The sequence below is a fragment of the Arctopsyche grandis genome, chromosome 7 (genome assembly GCF_051622035.1).
Source record: "Arctopsyche grandis isolate Sample6627 chromosome 7, ASM5162203v2, whole genome shotgun sequence".
NCBI lineage: Eukaryota > Metazoa > Arthropoda > Insecta > Trichoptera > Hydropsychidae > Arctopsyche > Arctopsyche grandis.
In genome coordinates, this window is record NC_135361.1 from 27,478,066 (window position 1) to 27,496,777 (window position 18,712).

General features: G+C 33.1%; 2 protein-coding genes across 5 annotated transcripts in view; one reads left to right on the forward strand and one right to left on the reverse strand.

Moving 5' to 3' along the window:
• Positions 1–6,120: 6,120 nt before the first annotated feature.
• LOC143914481 (interleukin enhancer-binding factor 2 homolog) lies at positions 6,121–11,940 on the forward strand. Its single transcript, XM_077434722.1, has 8 exons — positions 6,121–6,443; positions 6,696–6,876; positions 6,955–7,215; positions 9,246–9,410; positions 10,338–10,430; positions 10,790–10,932; positions 11,006–11,211; positions 11,289–11,940. The coding sequence occupies exons 2-8, from the start codon at positions 6,703–6,705 to the stop codon at positions 11,453–11,455; spliced, it is 1,209 nt and encodes a 402-aa protein (XP_077290848.1). The 5' UTR covers positions 6,121–6,443; positions 6,696–6,702; the 3' UTR covers positions 11,456–11,940.
• A 3,745-nt stretch (positions 11,941–15,685) lies between these two features.
• The window catches only part of Chi (LIM domain-binding protein 2 Chi), a 44,340-nt gene continuing 41,313 nt past the window's right edge, over positions 15,686–18,712 (reverse strand). For 3 of the 4 annotated variants that reach the window (XM_077434732.1, XM_077434731.1, XM_077434733.1), the window contains 5 exons: positions 18,090–18,262; positions 17,805–18,008; positions 17,592–17,715; positions 17,041–17,162; positions 15,686–16,446 (listed from right to left, as the gene is read on the reverse strand). In XM_077434732.1, coding sequence (XP_077290858.1) covers positions 16,231–16,446; positions 17,041–17,162; positions 17,592–17,715; positions 17,805–18,008; positions 18,090–18,262 — 839 coding nt within the window. In that variant the 3' untranslated portion in view covers positions 15,686–16,230. Of the gene's footprint in view, positions 16,447–17,040; positions 17,163–17,350; positions 17,414–17,591; positions 17,716–17,804; positions 18,009–18,089; positions 18,263–18,712 lie in introns of all 4 variants that reach the window. The other variant, XM_077434730.1, reaches the window with a different exon arrangement.

Consider the following 18,712-nt stretch of genomic DNA (forward strand, 5'->3'; position numbering starts at 1 on the left):
TTTTAAATATTAGTATTATTTACTATTAAGTCGCTGGTGGCCGCAGTAAAATCCACTAGTGGCCGCATGCGGCCACAGTGGCCGCACTTGAGAACCACTGTTGTAGATTGATAGCCACTTAATTAAAAATGTTTTTTTATTTATTTATAGGGAACCTGTAAAAACGTTTAATAATGAAATAAATACATGTACAAAAGTGCTAATATATTTTTTTATTTTATATATTTAACACACTGTATAGTGCTACAAAATAATTGACGATGTACTTATTTTTTCGTACATATGTAAGTACATAATAATGTCATTATTATAAAATTTTCTTGTGACCTATTAACATCGACTACCAATATTTTAATATCTTACAAATGTTTCGTTTTGTCTTTATGTAGAATATTACCAATAAATGAAAAATAAAACATCACAGGCCACTTTTTCCCCTTTAAATAATTTACTATGAAAAAATCCTTTATTTGTGTGTTTGGATGTGATAAAAAAACTTCATTAGGTAGCGATGAAAGTTTATATTGTATTGAAAGATTCATCAAAGTCCCCTTTCTATTAGTATTTATATCTGGTAGTTGCCCTTAAGGTCTAATTTTATCTTTCAATTGGAAATTTCCTCTCCCTATCTATTACGATGTGTACTATTTTTCATACATTATAAATAATAGTGATTTGATTACAACTACTTATCGTATATAAACAGAATAATCTGGAACATAAAAGAACCGTGAATAAATAAACATAATTAATTGTGGCCCCAGATTAACTGGAATGAAGCAGAACTGTTTGGCGAGAGCAGCCAGTGAGCTTTCGCGCAAAATGAACGAATGAACAATTAATTGCATATTGCAATGGTTCAATGCAAGAATATGAATGATCGATAAGGTATAAAATTCTCAATTTAATTATTTTCATACTGAGTTTTATGACTTACAATTTGCAAAAGCCATAAACAAGCTATCGTTACGATTCATAAATCAATTCGTAGAGTTGGGATAAAGAATATATATTTTATAGAAATTATATATGCAGGTTCATACATGCATATAATTGTATATACAATGTACTCTCGATTATCCGGGCTAATGTTGGGAGTACGGACACGGATAATTGAAAAACACTGATAATCCGAACTACCAATTTTTGATATACAAACGATATCCGCATCACTCATGCATTGAAAACCAGGATCATTTGAATCGCGATCAAACCACTCCTCGATGTTTTACCGATCATCATTTTTCAAAGGATTTGAAATTTTCCATTAACCTGTATATTTCAGATACGTATGTACTTTCCTCGATCTCTTCACAATCCGTAACATTTAAATAAATTTATTTAATTTATTATTTTAAAATAATAACAACAACAAAATTACCAGTGTGACCTGACTGGTTGCCCCAAAGCGTCACACCAAATCAATTTCAATGTTAGGAATAATCTTTCTCCATGATCGAACGAGTGTTATTGGTTTTACTTTAGACCAAGATTTTGCTATTTCGTGCATCCAATAAACTCATTTTTTTCCAAAAATTGATCAAGGCATCACCTTCCTCAGCGAGATGGTTGAAAATACCAGCACGTTAAAACCGTTTTATTGATGATATGTACTTCAATGATGATATGACACCTTGTCTCATGGGTTGGATTGGACTTGTAACATTAGGCAGTAAAAATTTTGCTATCATAAGGCCGTCATTTGATTATACATATCTATTAATAATGTTGTTTTCTGTGGAAACCTTTTACTTCTCACTTCAGGAACCCATTTAGTCTTGAGTCAATCTTCGAAGATCTTTATATCCAACCATACTCCTTTTTAGTTATAATAATCAACAGGAAGATAATCGCGAGTAAACTGTTCATACATATATAAAATGTGAAACTAATGAATTTTTCGAAAGCTATATTTACCCCACAGTCAACAACACTTCAATTGTATTTACATACCTAACTCTAGTTGCAAAATTTATATTTTACACGGTTCGTTTAAGCGTGTACATGCGTAATATGTACGAGTGGGTTCGGTGATTAATGGTCACAAAGTACTCGTCACAAAGTCACTAAAATCTCTATAACGGAAAATCTGGCAGCCGAAAAGTCCATCATACTAACGATAACTATCATACTAACGAGAACTTGAGTGCCAAATATTGTGTATTCGCGATTTTCATGGCAAAAATTGTCTTTGTGACCACCGCAATGTGAGGAATAGTCCAATTACCGTATGAGTGTGCATGCACGCTCAAACGCTCCTTTGAGTTTTTACTATCCTCATAGATATTATAGGAAATCATAAATTAAAAAAAAGCTATTATGAAAGGTTGCACAAATTTAGTAAAATAACGAACGCATTGTTGTTTAATCTACGGCGGTGGAGTTAACTATTGTCCTTCAAAGCCACAGAGCAAAAAAAAAGGTTGAGAATAGAAATTGACATTAGTGAGCCCTTTTTTTTGGGCAAAAGCATCCTGACCAATTTTTCTTACTTATTACTAAAGCCCGGACCCTGAGGGGGCCGTTTATTGTTCAAATGTTGTAAATGCATTGTTAAAGGTTTGCCGAACCTTTGAACAATAAACGGCACGCTTCCGGTCCTACCTCTACTTATTACTAAGGATTGTTAACCTTTTTTTTGCTCTCTAGCTTTGTAGGACAATAGAAATTGACAATAGTGAACCCTGTTTTTTGCCGCCGAAGACTACTTATTACCAAAGATCAGTGCTCAGCGTGGAAAATAGGTTCACTATTGTCAATTTCTATTGTTAACCTTTTTTCTCTCTAGCTTTGTAGGTTGACAATAGACAAACTCTCTTTCCTGGAAAATAGCACTGTCGCGCCGAAACTTACTTATTACTAAGTATGACTAATATTGTATTTTTTTCAACTCGACTATCTCGAATTGGAAGTTTGCAAAATATCAGGTACAAAAGTTACTATCACTGTTTATTTATTTATTCGACAGGGATTAAACAATCTACAAATGATAAAACCATTTCAATAATAATTTTCGGCTTATCATTGGTTACTATGCGACAACAATTACGCTTTCACTGTTTTTGTTCACTGCTACTAATCATATTTTCGAAACTATGATAATTGAGTAGCAAAAGAGCTCGGACAAAAATCTTTCATCAGTTGATTAATAAACAAGATACGTTATAAATAAATATCTATTAACTAACCGAATAGTTATCTTTATATTTTTAGCTACGAGTCTGCATTATTTTTTTCTTTTAAACTAACATACAAAAAAAACCAGTGGTGTCATCCCAATTTTGCAACAACGGGCTTCCAATTTTTTTTTCAATAAAATTATTTTGAAAATATATATGTATGTATATATATTTTTTTTTCGTCCAAGGCTCTAACTACTACATGAAAGTTCATTGAATTTTTAAGATTTGTATAATTTTTGACAAAAATTATATGAATTTTTAGATTAAATAACGGGTTTCCGGAAACATTTCATTTTTAACAATGGGTTTCCGGAAATCCATGGAAACCATTAGGGTGATACCACTTAAAAAAACTATGTACCTATTGTTAATACAAAACAGTGAACTAAATACATATGTGTAAATAGTAATACATATGTATAATATTATCTTAATCTATTATATTATCGAATATGTAATAAAATTATCATACATCCAAATAAACGAACCAATTGGTTGACGCTGGAACTAGTCACCAGACCCAGAAGGTGCCGCGTATTGTTCAAAGGTTGTAAATGCATTGTTAAAGGTTTGCAGAACCTTTTTTACAAAGGATTTACAACAATAGAACAATGGATAGCACTGTGACTATCCTACCTCTAGCTGGAACAGTGGCGTAGGTAGAATTTTTGTGCCCTCATAAAAAATTACGTAAGGGCCCCCTAACATTTATTTAAAATATGAAATAAAATAATTTTAACTACATAAGTATTTGCATATAATACATAGAGTAAATAAGAAAATAAATTACAAGCTCACCGATTTTAATTTTTTTTGTTTCTTGCTTTAAAATTGCGAAATCGCAAATAAGTTTTTGTCTATGTTCAATGGCCAGTAATGCGAGAATTTTTAGTCTTGATTGACCGATAGAGTTTCTTTTGTAGTCTATAATCATTTTTAACTAACTAAAAGACGTCTCAATACTCGCCACCGAATAAAAAAAAATACACACACACACACACATTTTTTCTAGATCATGAAAACGTGATCAGTGATCGATTCTGAGTTCGAATCAGTCAAAATCTCGAGTTCGAATTTTCGCATGATCACAAAACTTCATCTATTGTTACTACGTACATAGATAAAGTAATAGCATAAACTGACGAAAATTCACTTTCTAAACAAATTTTCAACAAATTTAAATTTTGAATTTTTTGTTTTAACTTTCAATATTTTCAGATTGATAATAATTATTTTTTTCATATGGAGTGTTGAGAAATTTTAACTCCTTGTCTAGCTGGGCCCTGATGTTAGATAGCCACGCCACTGCTTTCAATACATATATTATATTATATTATATTCACTCAGTCTCTATTTGATAATTTCTCAGGAAATATTACCCATTAAGTTTTTTCCACAAGAACCCTTTTCCAAATAAAACCGATACATTTACTTTACATAGCAGTGTGACTTAATGGTATCCAGCAGTGTGGCTTAATGGTAGCGTGTATGTTTAGCACCAAGTGATCAGTGAGTTCGATCCGCTATACTGCTAGTTAGATTTTGGGGTATTTGTGACTCCAAATCGATCGTTTCTTATCAGAGTTTACCAATTTTATCTGATCATTGTTGAAATGGTTCCTCAAAATTGGCAAAAAATCATCTTTCCTGTTGTCACAAATCTTCTGTATTTATTGTGTGTATAATTTGTAAAAAATACGTACAAAATCTAAATCCATAGATGTTTCAATGAATTAATTTTGTAATTAATTGATATTTCGTGTTCTTAAGCTTCTGGAAATACAGTGATTTATGTAATAATAAAATGCTGCTTTGTTTGTAATTAATTGTTCAGGAAGGCGCATCGGGGTCTTCCTGTCAAACCTTCCTGGTAAATATCTATGTAAAAATAAATAAATAAAAATAATAGCATCATATAATTTTTAACTTATCAAATAATAGGAAACATCTTCGCAAATGGTTTGGTGATTATTCTGCAAAAAGTCACACAAGTCACTAAAATCTCGATCGCAGAACATCTGGCACTCACAGCGAAATATTGTTAATTATTTTATTAAATATTATGTTATTTAAATATTAAACTATAGTATAATGCGATTGTGTGGAATCCGCATGAAGCAAATTACTCTCTGATGATTGAGAAAGTGCAAAAAGCATTTCTTCGTTTCCAATATAGGAAAGAATATGGGTATTACCAATATCTCTACCCTATTCCTTTCCTTTTGGGCATTCTTGGGTATAATTCCCTTGAACTTCGGAGAAACTTCACATTAATTCGTTTCGTTCTCCAGCTCCTACGTGGTAATACATCATGCCCGTTGTTGCTGGAGCAGTTGGGACTTTATGTCCCTAATCACTATGTGCGTGGTAGACATCATCATTTGATGGCTGTACCTCCTGCCCGCACAGTCCTTTTTCGAATGGCTCCTATTCCAAGAGCTATTCGACTTCTTAATGAAATCGTTGCTGCCGAGACTGAATGTGATATTTTCCACCTTAGTGAGCGTAAATTGTCGGATATTACTCTAACTCATTTATCTGGTAGTCTGCGCTCATCATTGTTTTCATGATTGATTGTGATTTATGAGTGAAATTTTGATTAACTCTCTTCCATTTGGGCATCACAGGGATGTTTTGTATTTGTAGTTGTTTCTTATTTATTGGAACTGGCTGTAGGTGCAAGGCATTCCTTATGCTATATTTTTTTTATTTTATATTTTTACGTTATCTGTTATTATTAAATGCTATTTTTTATGTTTATGTATGGATGTATTTACATTTATGTTCAAATGTATTTTTTTTTATGTTTAATTGAATAGTATATTATTTTCGATATGTATTAATTTATGTTTAATTGTTATTTTTGTGTTATATTTTTTGACCATTGTGGTGCTTTACGAATTCCTGTAATGCCACAATGGTCTGTTTAGAATAAAATAAATAAAATTGTACTAACGAGTACTCGAGTGCCAGATATTCCGTGATCGAGATTTTATCGATGTGCACGAGATCGCTTTTTGCGGAATAATCCGTTTACCGTCGCAAACACCACAAATTATGAAATAACATATGTGAAATGATACTGGTCGAAAAATTAGCACTTACTACCAAAACTAGCTATTGACCGGCTCTGCGTCCGGTGTTTCCTACTTGACGAGTCTTTGGATCTCAATAAACACTGAAACATATCATAAATTGTGCAAAATATTGCAATTGCAGCTGATTTAAATACTATTTGTGCACCAGCGTCACTTCAAACAGGTATCACAATCCGATAAAACCGACTAGTATTTTCCTAACCACAAATATCAAACCTGTAAATTGAAAGGGTTTCAAACAAATCCTATTTATGTACATATTACCTTATGAGTATTGTTTAATAGTATAATTTTAGTTTATTTACGATTTAATTCGTATATTTGTTGCCTTTTTGACAGCTGCCCGTTTTCACTTTGCAATACATTTTGAGGTTATGTGTGGGCGTCATAGTTTTATCTCTAATGTTGATTTCAGTCAAACTATGGTGAGGGGTGGAACGAGAGGTGGTAGAGGACGTAGATTTGGAGGTCGTGGTGGTGGTGGACCCTACGGAGGGATTCCACGTCCAGCTTTAAGACCTCCGTTCGATTTGGCACTGTCAGAGCTCGCCTTCCCTAGATGCCGACCAGCTCCAGATGACACTGCATTCACACAAGTATTACCAAAATAAATAATGCGATACTTTCAACATTACGTTCATACAATATATATATATATATGAATTTTATTTTAGGCTTTGCTCAAAAGACACACGGAGTTGACGCCGACTCCGGCCGAACAAGCAGCGGTGTTGAATTTGGTCACAAAAATAGAAACAGTAGTAGAAAACTTGGCCGTTTTGCCTGGAGACTTTGCCGCATTTCAATTGTTGACCGTCCGTCATGTCGGCGCTTTCAAACAAGGAACGATGCTCAAGGGCGACAATGTCGCCGAGCTGGTGTTCGTCCTAAAGACTCTGCCGACCAAGGAAGCCGTCGAAGGCTTGGCAAATAAGGTCTATAATGATTTTTATGAACGAAAATAAGCACAACACTAAGTAGTTGAAGTAAATTAACATTATATTGGGATTAGCCCATAGATGTAGAATAACCTAGATATGCCATTACATACAAATTTCGTTGGAGATCTTGTCGCCACTAACTGAGGGGTGCGGGAGGTTTAACCCTTTGACTGCTACAACAACGATAAATCGTTGTTTTGAAATCGGCGAAGATTGCTACGACGATCGTTGTTGACGTCATTAATTGTCGTATTTCAATACTTTCTTTGAGCCACCAGCGCATCAGTGGCACGAAACATTTTTTTTATATACGTATTTATATTTATTTTTCAACCAAGCTTTATAAATATTTATCAATTTTTTAAATAAAAGCTCTTCAATTTCGGGTTCATCATCAAAGTAAATTTCGGGTTCGTTGTCAATGTCATATAAGGAGTTATTACTTGGGAATTGATTATTGTCGATAAATTCATTTTCAGAATCAGTAGAGCTGCTGATTTGTCGAGTTCCTCGCCGAGGAGCTATTATTTCGCTTTCATCACTTTCACTGTCCGATATCATTTTGCAGAGTTAAAATAAATGGCAAAAAACAATAGAAATCCGCTTTCAATTATATAGGTCACGAGACGTCACGAATTCATGCAATCAATCAAATGCAACTGAAATGCATACAAAATGTTTATGATACATGTTGAAAAATTATTTGATTATTAGAAACTTCGCATCCTTGTGTGTCTCGCTCACACGTACACAATTAAAACCAAGAAAGAAAGAGAGAAAGACCGCTACCTGTTTCGAATATATCGCATGTTGTAAGGATACATCGATATCTAAAAATAGATTATTGAAAAGAATAAAGCGTCGGAAAAAAATCGTCAAAACTTATTTAGTGTATATATGTAGGTATCTCTTTCGCACGCACGCATGTAAAAGCAAGACAGAAAGAGAGAGCACGAGTCCACGACTGCTTCTTAAAAACGTATATAAAGTATTATAAAAATTACGAGTGTTTGGCGAAGTAAGTATGTAAAAAAAAATATTATATTTATTTTTTTCAAAATAATTACAAATGTTAGCATTTTTCGCTTGGACATTGAAAAACCTCGTAGCAGCCAAAGGGTTAACTAGCGGGGAAGTGGTGAAAAAAAAGGAAGTAACGCAGCAGTCGGCAGTGGTCAGCAACCAGTTTATGTACATATGTACATGCACTGAAGTTTTATTTTATTTATAACTTTATTTTATTGGACACTCCGCGTGACAGTAAACCGAACTAATAAAGCCATATTAAGAAAAAAGTATTTAGCTATACACACTATATTAAACTACAAATGTATGTTACTATAATAAAACCATCATTAATTATTACAATATTTAAACATTAGTAACTTCCACAAGGATCAATTTTAAAGCTGACACTTTAATATTTAGTTCATTGTTTGTAGTTTTAAACTTAATGTCGATTTCTGAATTTCCTTCAGTGCCAACAAGATATGCGCGTGCATTTAGTGACACCTGTGGCAGAGGTTGTCGACTGCTGTTCCATAAGTACATACATCGCGCCGATATTTCATTATATGTTAAAATACTACTATAATTGAAGACATTATATATTAATTCTTATTTATGATATGTGATGCCATCCGCCTTTTTATGTTTTCTTGAGTAATTGTAACACAATTTCACTGAAAACGTTGGCATTTTCGAAAAATGTCAATCGACCTTCCTACTTGGAAGCTAACTAGATACTGAGAGAGAGTGTGCATGATCTGTACTTTTTTTTGTGTGTGCATGGTCCAACAGGGTGATCGGCTTAGAGCGTCAGGGCGTATTTATGGTATTCTATATCTATGGATTAGCCATATTGTAATCTTCAAATATGACTATTCACTTACAGATCCAATAGTTTGAACTATATAATATTAATCAAGTAGAATCTTTTAACACTTTAAATTGGAAAAAGTATTATAAATCTCTCGATGTGTTAGTATGCTGATTTCCTGATAGTTTAAATTGTACATTTTCAGGTCACCGATGAGCTGAAACATCTAGTTCAAAATGACACCGACCTAAGACCGGATCAAATCAAAATGTTGACGAATGAAGAAGGATTTTGCATCACCAATGGTGAAGTTTCCGTGCGAATCCTCGTCACGACAATCACGCCGAATCTCAACAAACTTAAACCCAATGTACGTTCTGCAAAAATAATGAACTTACGAATCTTTTTTGTACAATACAAATGCAAACTCATATTAACTAATTCTATTTGAGTGAAACTTCTTTAGCCACAGTACAGTAATTTCAATCGTTGTTCAAGAACATTAATGTATAATTGGTGCTACTTTAGTATGCGGTCTACCTTCACATATCTACTTTAGTTTGCGATCTACCTTCACCTTTTTACTTTAATATGCGGTCTCAGTTCTCGCGTGTGACACTGAGACTGAATAATACCGATCCTAACAACCTAATCTTAAATTAATAGAACCTACCTTAACTTAACCTAACCTATCCTGACCCTTAAATAAATAGGTGTTGGCTGCTAAGATATCTTCTTTTTTTTTAAGTTTTATTTCATCAATATTTTCACAAAAAAAAACATATCTTAGCAGCCAACACCTATTTATTTAAGGGTCAGGATAGGTTAGGTTAAGTTAAGGTTGGCCCTATTCATTTAAGATTTGGTTAAGAGATATGTATCTGCTGACGATATTTTGTTAGAAATGCTTCGACAACATTACGGGGCGGCAGGAAAAAAAAAAATTGTATTAAACATTTCGTTGCTACGATACAAATAAAAAAAAATTGTCGACTGCGATTCAAAGGTAGACCGCATACTAAAGTAGCACCGTATAATTAATACAGTTAAATTGCCTGGTGGTTGGAAGTTTTATAAAGTTTATGTTTATGTTAGAGTACTTTGAAATATTACACCAAATTTAGTCTAAACTGTAAATTTTCATATTGAACTGTATCAGAAGAAATATTGTTGTTTATAATATAATAATAATATGTTTATACATGTTTGCTTTTACGTTATACAAAAAATGAAATATTACCTGAACAAAAAACCTTACATGCAGACAATTCAACGATAGCATTTTACCGTCTCTCAGGTACATTTAGATTTCGAAGTCCTCAAAGGTCACACAGTTGCCATCGGACACACTCTCTGGTTCGAGGAGAACGCACATCATTCATCAATCCGAGTATGTATCAAGCAAGAACTAATTTACCACCACATTCAATATAATAAGTTTATTGAAAAGTTCAATCCGTTTTTTAATTAGAAAAAAAAAATAGTACATGGTTTGTTGTGTTGAGTTAACCCTTTAAAAGGATTGAACACAGGACCGACACATTTCTTTTAATTTTTTACTTTATCTATGTACGTAGTAATTTTTATTTAATAACTTAATATGTCATAACCCATGCGATGATATTTCATCTAGTATACATATGAAGAAATATGTACAATGGTAAAAAGAGACAACTGTATATGTCTCAAACGAGTACATATGTGTTGAAACTTCCCTGTAGATCTAATACTTAAAGTAATAATCATTAGGTGCTTGTGAGACTGCTCAAAGACTTGTGCACCAGACACACCGGACTATCATGCCTGACTCCGTGGCTCCTTGACGCACTAGCATACCATGCAATAATGAACAACCTGAGCCGTCAAGCACTGCCCCTCAACGTTGCATTCCGGTAATTATAATGAAACTTTAAAAATTGACACATGTACAAAATCAGACATTGACCCCACTAATCCAATCGGCAGACGAGTGCTTCAACTCTTGGCTTCCGGATTATTTTTGCCGGGTTCGACCGGAGCGCCGTGGCCCGTACGAGGCCTAAGATCACCAGCTCACTCTGTGCTATCTTCTGCACAGTTGGATCGTGCGACTATGACCGCTCAGACGCTGCTCCGAGTCTTGGCACGCGGTGGCCACGCTTACTTACTCGGTTTGCAAGATTTCGAAGAAGGTGCTGATTTTTAAAATGTTTTCTTTATATAATAGTTTTGTGAACTGTATTATAAAATGGTTTTATTTGTATTTTAGGTAAAGATATTTCTTGTGAGATTACCGTGTGGGATGGAGTCGTCGTGTCTCCGCTTGCTCCGGCTTACGAACCCCTGGGGAAGAACGCGAATGCTGACGGTGATGATTTTATGTACGCTGCGATGGATGAAGAGTCGGAAAATAACGCGGTCGGAGAAACGGCTTAGTTGTATGAACGTTCGGTTTTAAGTAGGGTTCTCAATTGCGGCCACTTGCAGTGAATAATTGTGTTTTTAATATTATTTTGAGATATTTAGTAGGAATGTTTGGACGTGTTGTGTTAGCGATGTACAAAGTCAGTATGAATAACATATGTATATTCGTAAAAAAATAATATTACCTCATTTCTTTCCGTGTTAGAAAAGGACGTGGCCTTTTGACTAAGAAACTCTTGGGAACTTCTAAATTAAAATAAAATGTTTAAGTATGTATTAATGTCTAATTTTAAGGCATCTCTAACTGTTTTACAAACTTTGTATGTACTGTATTGTATTGTTTGTGAAACTGAAGGTTTTATAAAGAAAATAATTCATCTATAAATTAAAAATCTTTTCAGTCTATTCTTTTGTTTTTTTATTTCTCTCTTCATACATATAATATTTTATAGTAATAAAAGTGCAAAAAATAAACTTCTCATACTCATGAGTGTTTTAAAAAATTTACTTTTTGCACTTGCAATTTCGTCCTCATCCCGTATAGTCACCGAGGATTCTTCCATACCAGAGGTTTATAAAGATCTGTATTTATTTGATCAGCAAGCTGTATTGGGCACGTAATTCGTATATCCTACAAATAGTAGTGGAGGGAAAAGTAGAGGGCAAATGGTAACTTGGAAGAAAGAGGCTGTCTTGGCTCCGGAACATCAGAACATAAGATGGGGCTCAAAAACTTGTTACTTCTTGCCCAAGATAAGGAAAGGTTTACGCAGGCTATCAACAATGTCTGCACGTGATAGTCGCCTACGTCCAAACACAGATACGGCACAGGAGGAAAAAGAATTTATGAATATTGTAACGCATTCATTCGTGGCTGAACAATAGAAACTCCAGATGAGGATAACGGGACTCAGTAAGCGAGTTCTCACAATGTAACTTGGGAACATGGGAGAGAGTATCCACTATCTAAATGCTATGTAGGCAATTTGTCCTTTATAAGGAGGTACACACGGTAGATCAAGTATTCTGGAGCGAGCGGTGATCTCATGTGGACTTCCTGGATCGTTAAATAAATGCTGTGAAGCGACTTTGGCCTTTCATTTGGATCCTGAACCCACCTCTACGCAACAGTATATTATTGGTTATCGATAAACTGCTCATTGTGAAAGCAGATTAAAATTAGACGGAGACTGGTTATGAGGAGGTGGTGATCTTCAGGAAAATATTTCAATGTCAATAAAATTAACTCTATATATATATATATACATAGATATGTACTAGACAAATTTGTATTGGTCGTTTATTTAACTTTGGGTGCGATTTAACTGTACATTTAGAAAAATACTTTATCTTAAAAAAAATTTATGTGCATTAAACAATCTCGTATTGTGCATCGAATAAAATATTTTGGCATTATAGAGTGACCATTAAAAATATGAAACGATCATTTGAAAAAATAGATTTTAGCATTAGGCCTTGTTCATAGTCTCGACAAAGTCGAAGAAGTGTCGCTGTTCATACTAATGTCTAATAGTGTTCATAGTAAGCGTGACAGTTTGTTGCGCTTACTATTGTATGAACAGCGACACTTCAGAGACTTTGTCGCAGCGACATTTTCGAGACTATGAACAAGGCCTCAGAATAGATAGAAAAAGTGGCAACGTTGCAGTCTTCAGCTATTGACAACTGTTAACTGTCAAAAGTGTTTACTTTTGTTTATGTATTACGTATGAATATGAATAAGATGATGTCAAATCGTAGAGTCGAAGCCGAAGAGTAAAAAAGAAGGAATCCAGTAGAGAGAAGCGTTGGTCGTTGTCGGTTTGTATTTTGGTATTCGCGACGCTGCCGATACAGTTCATCTGTCATTTGAATACACATTTCATCCGCTTTATAAGAAGCAAATATTTTTTTCAATGATCAAAGCAAAGTTTCTAATGCAATCTGTATTCGTCATTTAGAAATACACACAATTTTTTTGTTATGTACAAAATTTTTTTAAATGTACATTTATTCTATAAAATGGACGTGTAAATTGTTTCCTTTAACTTTCAGGCCAAAAAAATGTTAGAAAATTCTCAGCTTCCGGAATATTCTCGAAAAAACTATACATTCTTGATGAACTGCTGTCATTTAATTGCCCACCTAGTACGAAAGTGCCTAGTACGAAATAAAAGGACAAAAATTGGGAACTGAATAAAAAGATCCAAATATATATTTTCTTAAAGAATTTTCAATTTTATTATGAATTTTTTTATATCTCCAAATTAATTTTAGAATCATAATAAATGAAAGAGTAAAACATTACAAAGGTGTAAATTAACACTTCACACACTCCACATGGAGATAAGCCTCAACACAGTTGATTGATTTATAACCTACGCAATTGAATAAACGTTCATCTGCAACTTACACCTGTATATGGAATAATCGGATTTAATATGACTTTATTTCGTGCACGTGTCATCTGTTGTGCAGTGTGTAAAGTATTAAAATGTACAATAATACTGTGGCGTTAGTTCACAAGGTCAATTGAAAAGTTTTTATCGATATTTAGATAGTATAATTTACATTTTTTGTTTTTAATTTATTAAAGATGCCTTGTAAATTGATAAAAATTTAACATTTACTCCATTTTACACAGTATAAAATGACACAATTTGAAAAATAGACACTTTCTGTACAATAAATAAATAACTTCTATAAAATCAAATAATATTAAAATAGCGGTATTTGCCCTATCAAAAAAAAAAAAAAAATAATAATTAAAAAAAGTATATATATGTAATAATTAATATAAAAATCACATGGAGATACTGATAAATAAACAATAAAATTTTCATTGTAGGAGCACACATATTCTATTTTTTATTTTCATTTTATTTAATTTATATAATAATCTGATTTAATTATTTACCTTGATTTTTCATTTTTTTAAATTTATTACTTATTTAAAAACCTTACCGATTTTTATCCAATAATTATGTAACATAAATATTATATATATGTATATATATACACACACATATGCACACAAACATATGCAAGTACACGCACAAATACCACTATAATTACAAAAGGATAATAATAAAAATGCCTCGCTTTCTATTTTGACTTTCCGGAACAATGGAAAGACGTTAATTTAAATAATACACAAAAATGAAAAAGTCAACCGATCATTTTTCAAATACGTGGGAAGGTCCCTTTTCCTAGTAACTTAATAAAAAAAAAATCCTATGTAAATAGGATGCAATAAAATAAATAAATCTTTACAAAAATAGTCCTTATTAACAACGTTTCACTGAAATTGTCAGATCTAGCTGTACGATTATACATAAATAAAATAACAAATAACACCGATAATAAATTTTCAAATGTGCATACGTTTATATGTATGTGTATATATGTGCTCGGAAATAAATATACGCGCGCATGCAAACATGCGCGCGTATACGTTAGAAATCAAAAACAAAACAGAACATATATTTCCAATATGTACTATCTCAAAATTACAAAATGCATTGTAAAGTTCTAATAAAAAGGTCCAAAAAATTACACTAAAAACACATCCGTCCCGTCACACCCGAGAGAGAGCGCCAAGATCGAAGAAGGACACCTCCGGCGTGTGCGCCGATGACCGTTCACCAGTTCCAAATACAAACGAACACACACACACACGTGTCACCAACCAGAGGGATTGCACTAAAAATGGTATCAATAAATACTGATTATTTATCACTTGAACATTTTGGACCAAGCATTAAAGAGTCTGTGCGCACACAATCAACGCACATTTATTTATTATAAATTATATATATATATATATATATATATATATATATATATATATATATATATATATATATATATATATATATATATATATATATATATATATATATATATATATATATATATATATATATATATATATATATATATATATATATATATATATATATATATATATATATATATATATATATATATATATATATATATATATATATATATATATATATATATATATATATATATATATATGATCCGCAAAAGGCTATCGAGGCATCTGTTCCATACACTTGATGTTTCGCTCTCCGCGTCGACAATTCGATCACACCACCTCTGGGAAGACGCTTACAAGATCTTCTATACAGGGACATAAAAAAAATTACTTCCGACAGCGTAATGTTGCTTCGAAGTGAACGAATTACGACGAATGATTGTGCGTGTCTTTTTTTTAGAGTTGTTATACAAAACGGATTCTTCTGATGTTCACTTTGTTGCTTACGAAGTATCTATGTACAAAAGTTTTTTTATTTATTTTAATATCTAATGATTTCTGTTCACTTTGGCTATCACCTCGATTTATAAAATTCATTAAATTAATAATTATTCGTAGAAAATGTCTCTCGCCGTCTCGGTCTTTGACCTGTTTTCTTTTTCTTTTTTTTACAAAATTGTCTAGCATATCACAGTTGACCAAACCACCAATATATTAATCATTATAAAAAAAAAAACTGAAGTCGAATACATATAAAAAACTAAGATTTCAGATCTTCCTATGAAAATGTACATAAATATTATCATACATTAAAAATTTTATTGGTTCTAGTAATGTTTGTTTCTTTATACATCAGTTGTTTCGCGAACGATTGTATATAAAAACGATTCCTTCATTGGCTTCGGCTTGATCACAATATATAAAATTTTGTTTTAAGTCACATTGACGGCTTAGACTACGTTGAATTTAGGTAGCAGGCGCAATGGGGCGCCGTCGGCGGGGGCTAGTGAGGACTTTTTGCAGGTGGTTGGTCGGGATGAGGCGGCGGGGCTCCTCCGCCAGGTCGATCTCCGGGCGGATGCCACGCTCCTTGCTCCGCGTGAAAGCCGCCCACCTCTCCACCGTCGTATTGCGTATTTTCTAATCGTGTAATAAGGCGTTCGTCCTCGTCACCAAATTCACCTCCCATCAACGACGGCTCACCCACTACCATCACATCCTGAAATACAACAAAGAAAACAATCAATAATTGAACGCCTATATTGAATAAAATGTTAATTAATTCATACAAGCTAATAGAAAGTTCACGTTTATTTTTGTTTATGTTTAATAATTGCACCTTTAATACACTCGTAATACGTGTACAATTCCATACATTTCATGAAACAGGCCTACTTATAGTAGAGTCACGACCTAAATCAATCATACATTTAATCTAAAGAGCTACAAAAAAGCATGAATGATACGACCAGCGATCATAAAACAGGTTGAGTCCAACTTATCATATGATTGCCGTCTACGATTGGGTGTGATAAACGTCTTAGTAGTCACTATAGTCTCAATTCAACGCTTTTACTGACGTATATGCGATATGCGAGTCTAAGTGCAATTTATAATTACTTTCAGGTATTTTATCTTTTTAATGACAACAATTTAAAGAGTTATTTAATTATTCGTTTGTAACAAATTATTTTCGTTTGCTTTATTATAAACGGAGCATTTCTAAGATTCTCCGAAAGCTAAGTCGGGCGCTTAAAACTAACTAAAAAAAAAAAATAATAACAAATATATAAATTAACTACGAATAATATACCTGAGATGCTAGAGAAAAATTTGGTCCTGGAGATCTTTTTTTACTAGGAACTGGCGGTGCACTGTTAGCGCCACTGGTTGAACCTTTCCGTTTTCTTCTCTTGTTAGCCGGCCTTTGCGATTCTGAAGCAAAAACGAATGCAAGATGAATCTCACGCTCGTACGACATTACAAAACTAATATAGACTGAAAAATGTTCTCAATATTTATTTGACCTCAGTAAATTAGCTACAAATGTCGCAATCTAGCTTTTGATTTACGTTAATTTAAAAAAAAAATGTCTAAATAAATAAATTTAAATATATATGTACTTGTTTTCAAAGTTTTCTGTACTACGGTAATGAGGGGATCAGGATCATGATAATTGAGATTTTCTAAAAAAAAAATAATGATATACTTTTCGCTCATCGGAAACATATCACAATGTAAAAGTATGCATATAGAAAAAAAATGGTCCACATCAGTTTCAATGAAGTTTAAGCTTTTTTAATATATATACTACAGGTCATCGTGAAATTGATTATTAGTATATTTGAACGGATTAATATTTACCAGGTGGAGCGACCATGCGCTGCCATTTTTGGAATAGCGTCGTTTTTAGACAGTCCCTCGGAGAAAGAGCGTAAGCTTTATGCCTAGACATCAACTCCTGCATTGGTTCCAATATAACGCACAGCTGAAATCAATCGGATAAAAGACGTATAAATCAGACGTTCAAGCAAACTTAAATAAAACTTCACACGTGTAAGCATTCATCATAAATACCCTGAGGTAATTAAGGGTGGACGTCGTGATACCCTGCCGAGTGATATTTTTACTAAGTTGATCGAGCACGGCGTGGTCCGGGCCGTGTCCGACTACTGATCTTGGAATCAATTCTCTATGCGTTCTCACAGCCAAATGCCACGACTTTATCCGCATCAGGTCGTCAAAGGTAAACTCGAGTATTAATCTACCCTCCGTACATACCTAGAAGAAGAAATCATAAAAAAATAGTGTAACGATACATTACATAAATATGCAAAATGAATATGTACAGTAATATATTACCTTGGTAAACATTGGTTTACCGTGGTGCGTAACCATTGTACATTGATCACAGTCGAGCGTAATTGATGTATTGTGAAAGGATTCCTTCGGATGTTTCATATTATAATATAATTCGGTAACGCCGCCTTCAAATATACTTCTGAAGTACCTTGGTATTAAAGTACGTCCTATTGCTGAAATCAAAGAAAATAAAATATTATTAACCAGCATTTATATCATTTTAATACAAAAAAAGTCACTCGAATTAGACGCCATAGCTTCCTATCGATTGGTAGTGAACAAGTGAATCATTTTAACACATTTCACACAAAGTTCTGGTTGACGTCAAACCAGTGACTCTTAGCAGAGCACAAGTTCAATAGTTACTATATATTATACGATGATAGAACAAATATATGAGCCGTTATAATTGAAAGTGACATAAGTCCACTTTTCTTCATTTCGAGAAATATCTGGCAAAACATTAAATATTATATAATGTTTTGCGTTTTAACAATATTTAAAAATACTGTTGGCCTGTAATACGTTTATTCTGCTTTCCCGAGATTCTGGAGATATCGAATTAAAAAAAGGGATGACAATTTGTGAATGAAGTAAAACAGAAATGGTATTTTCGGAACTGA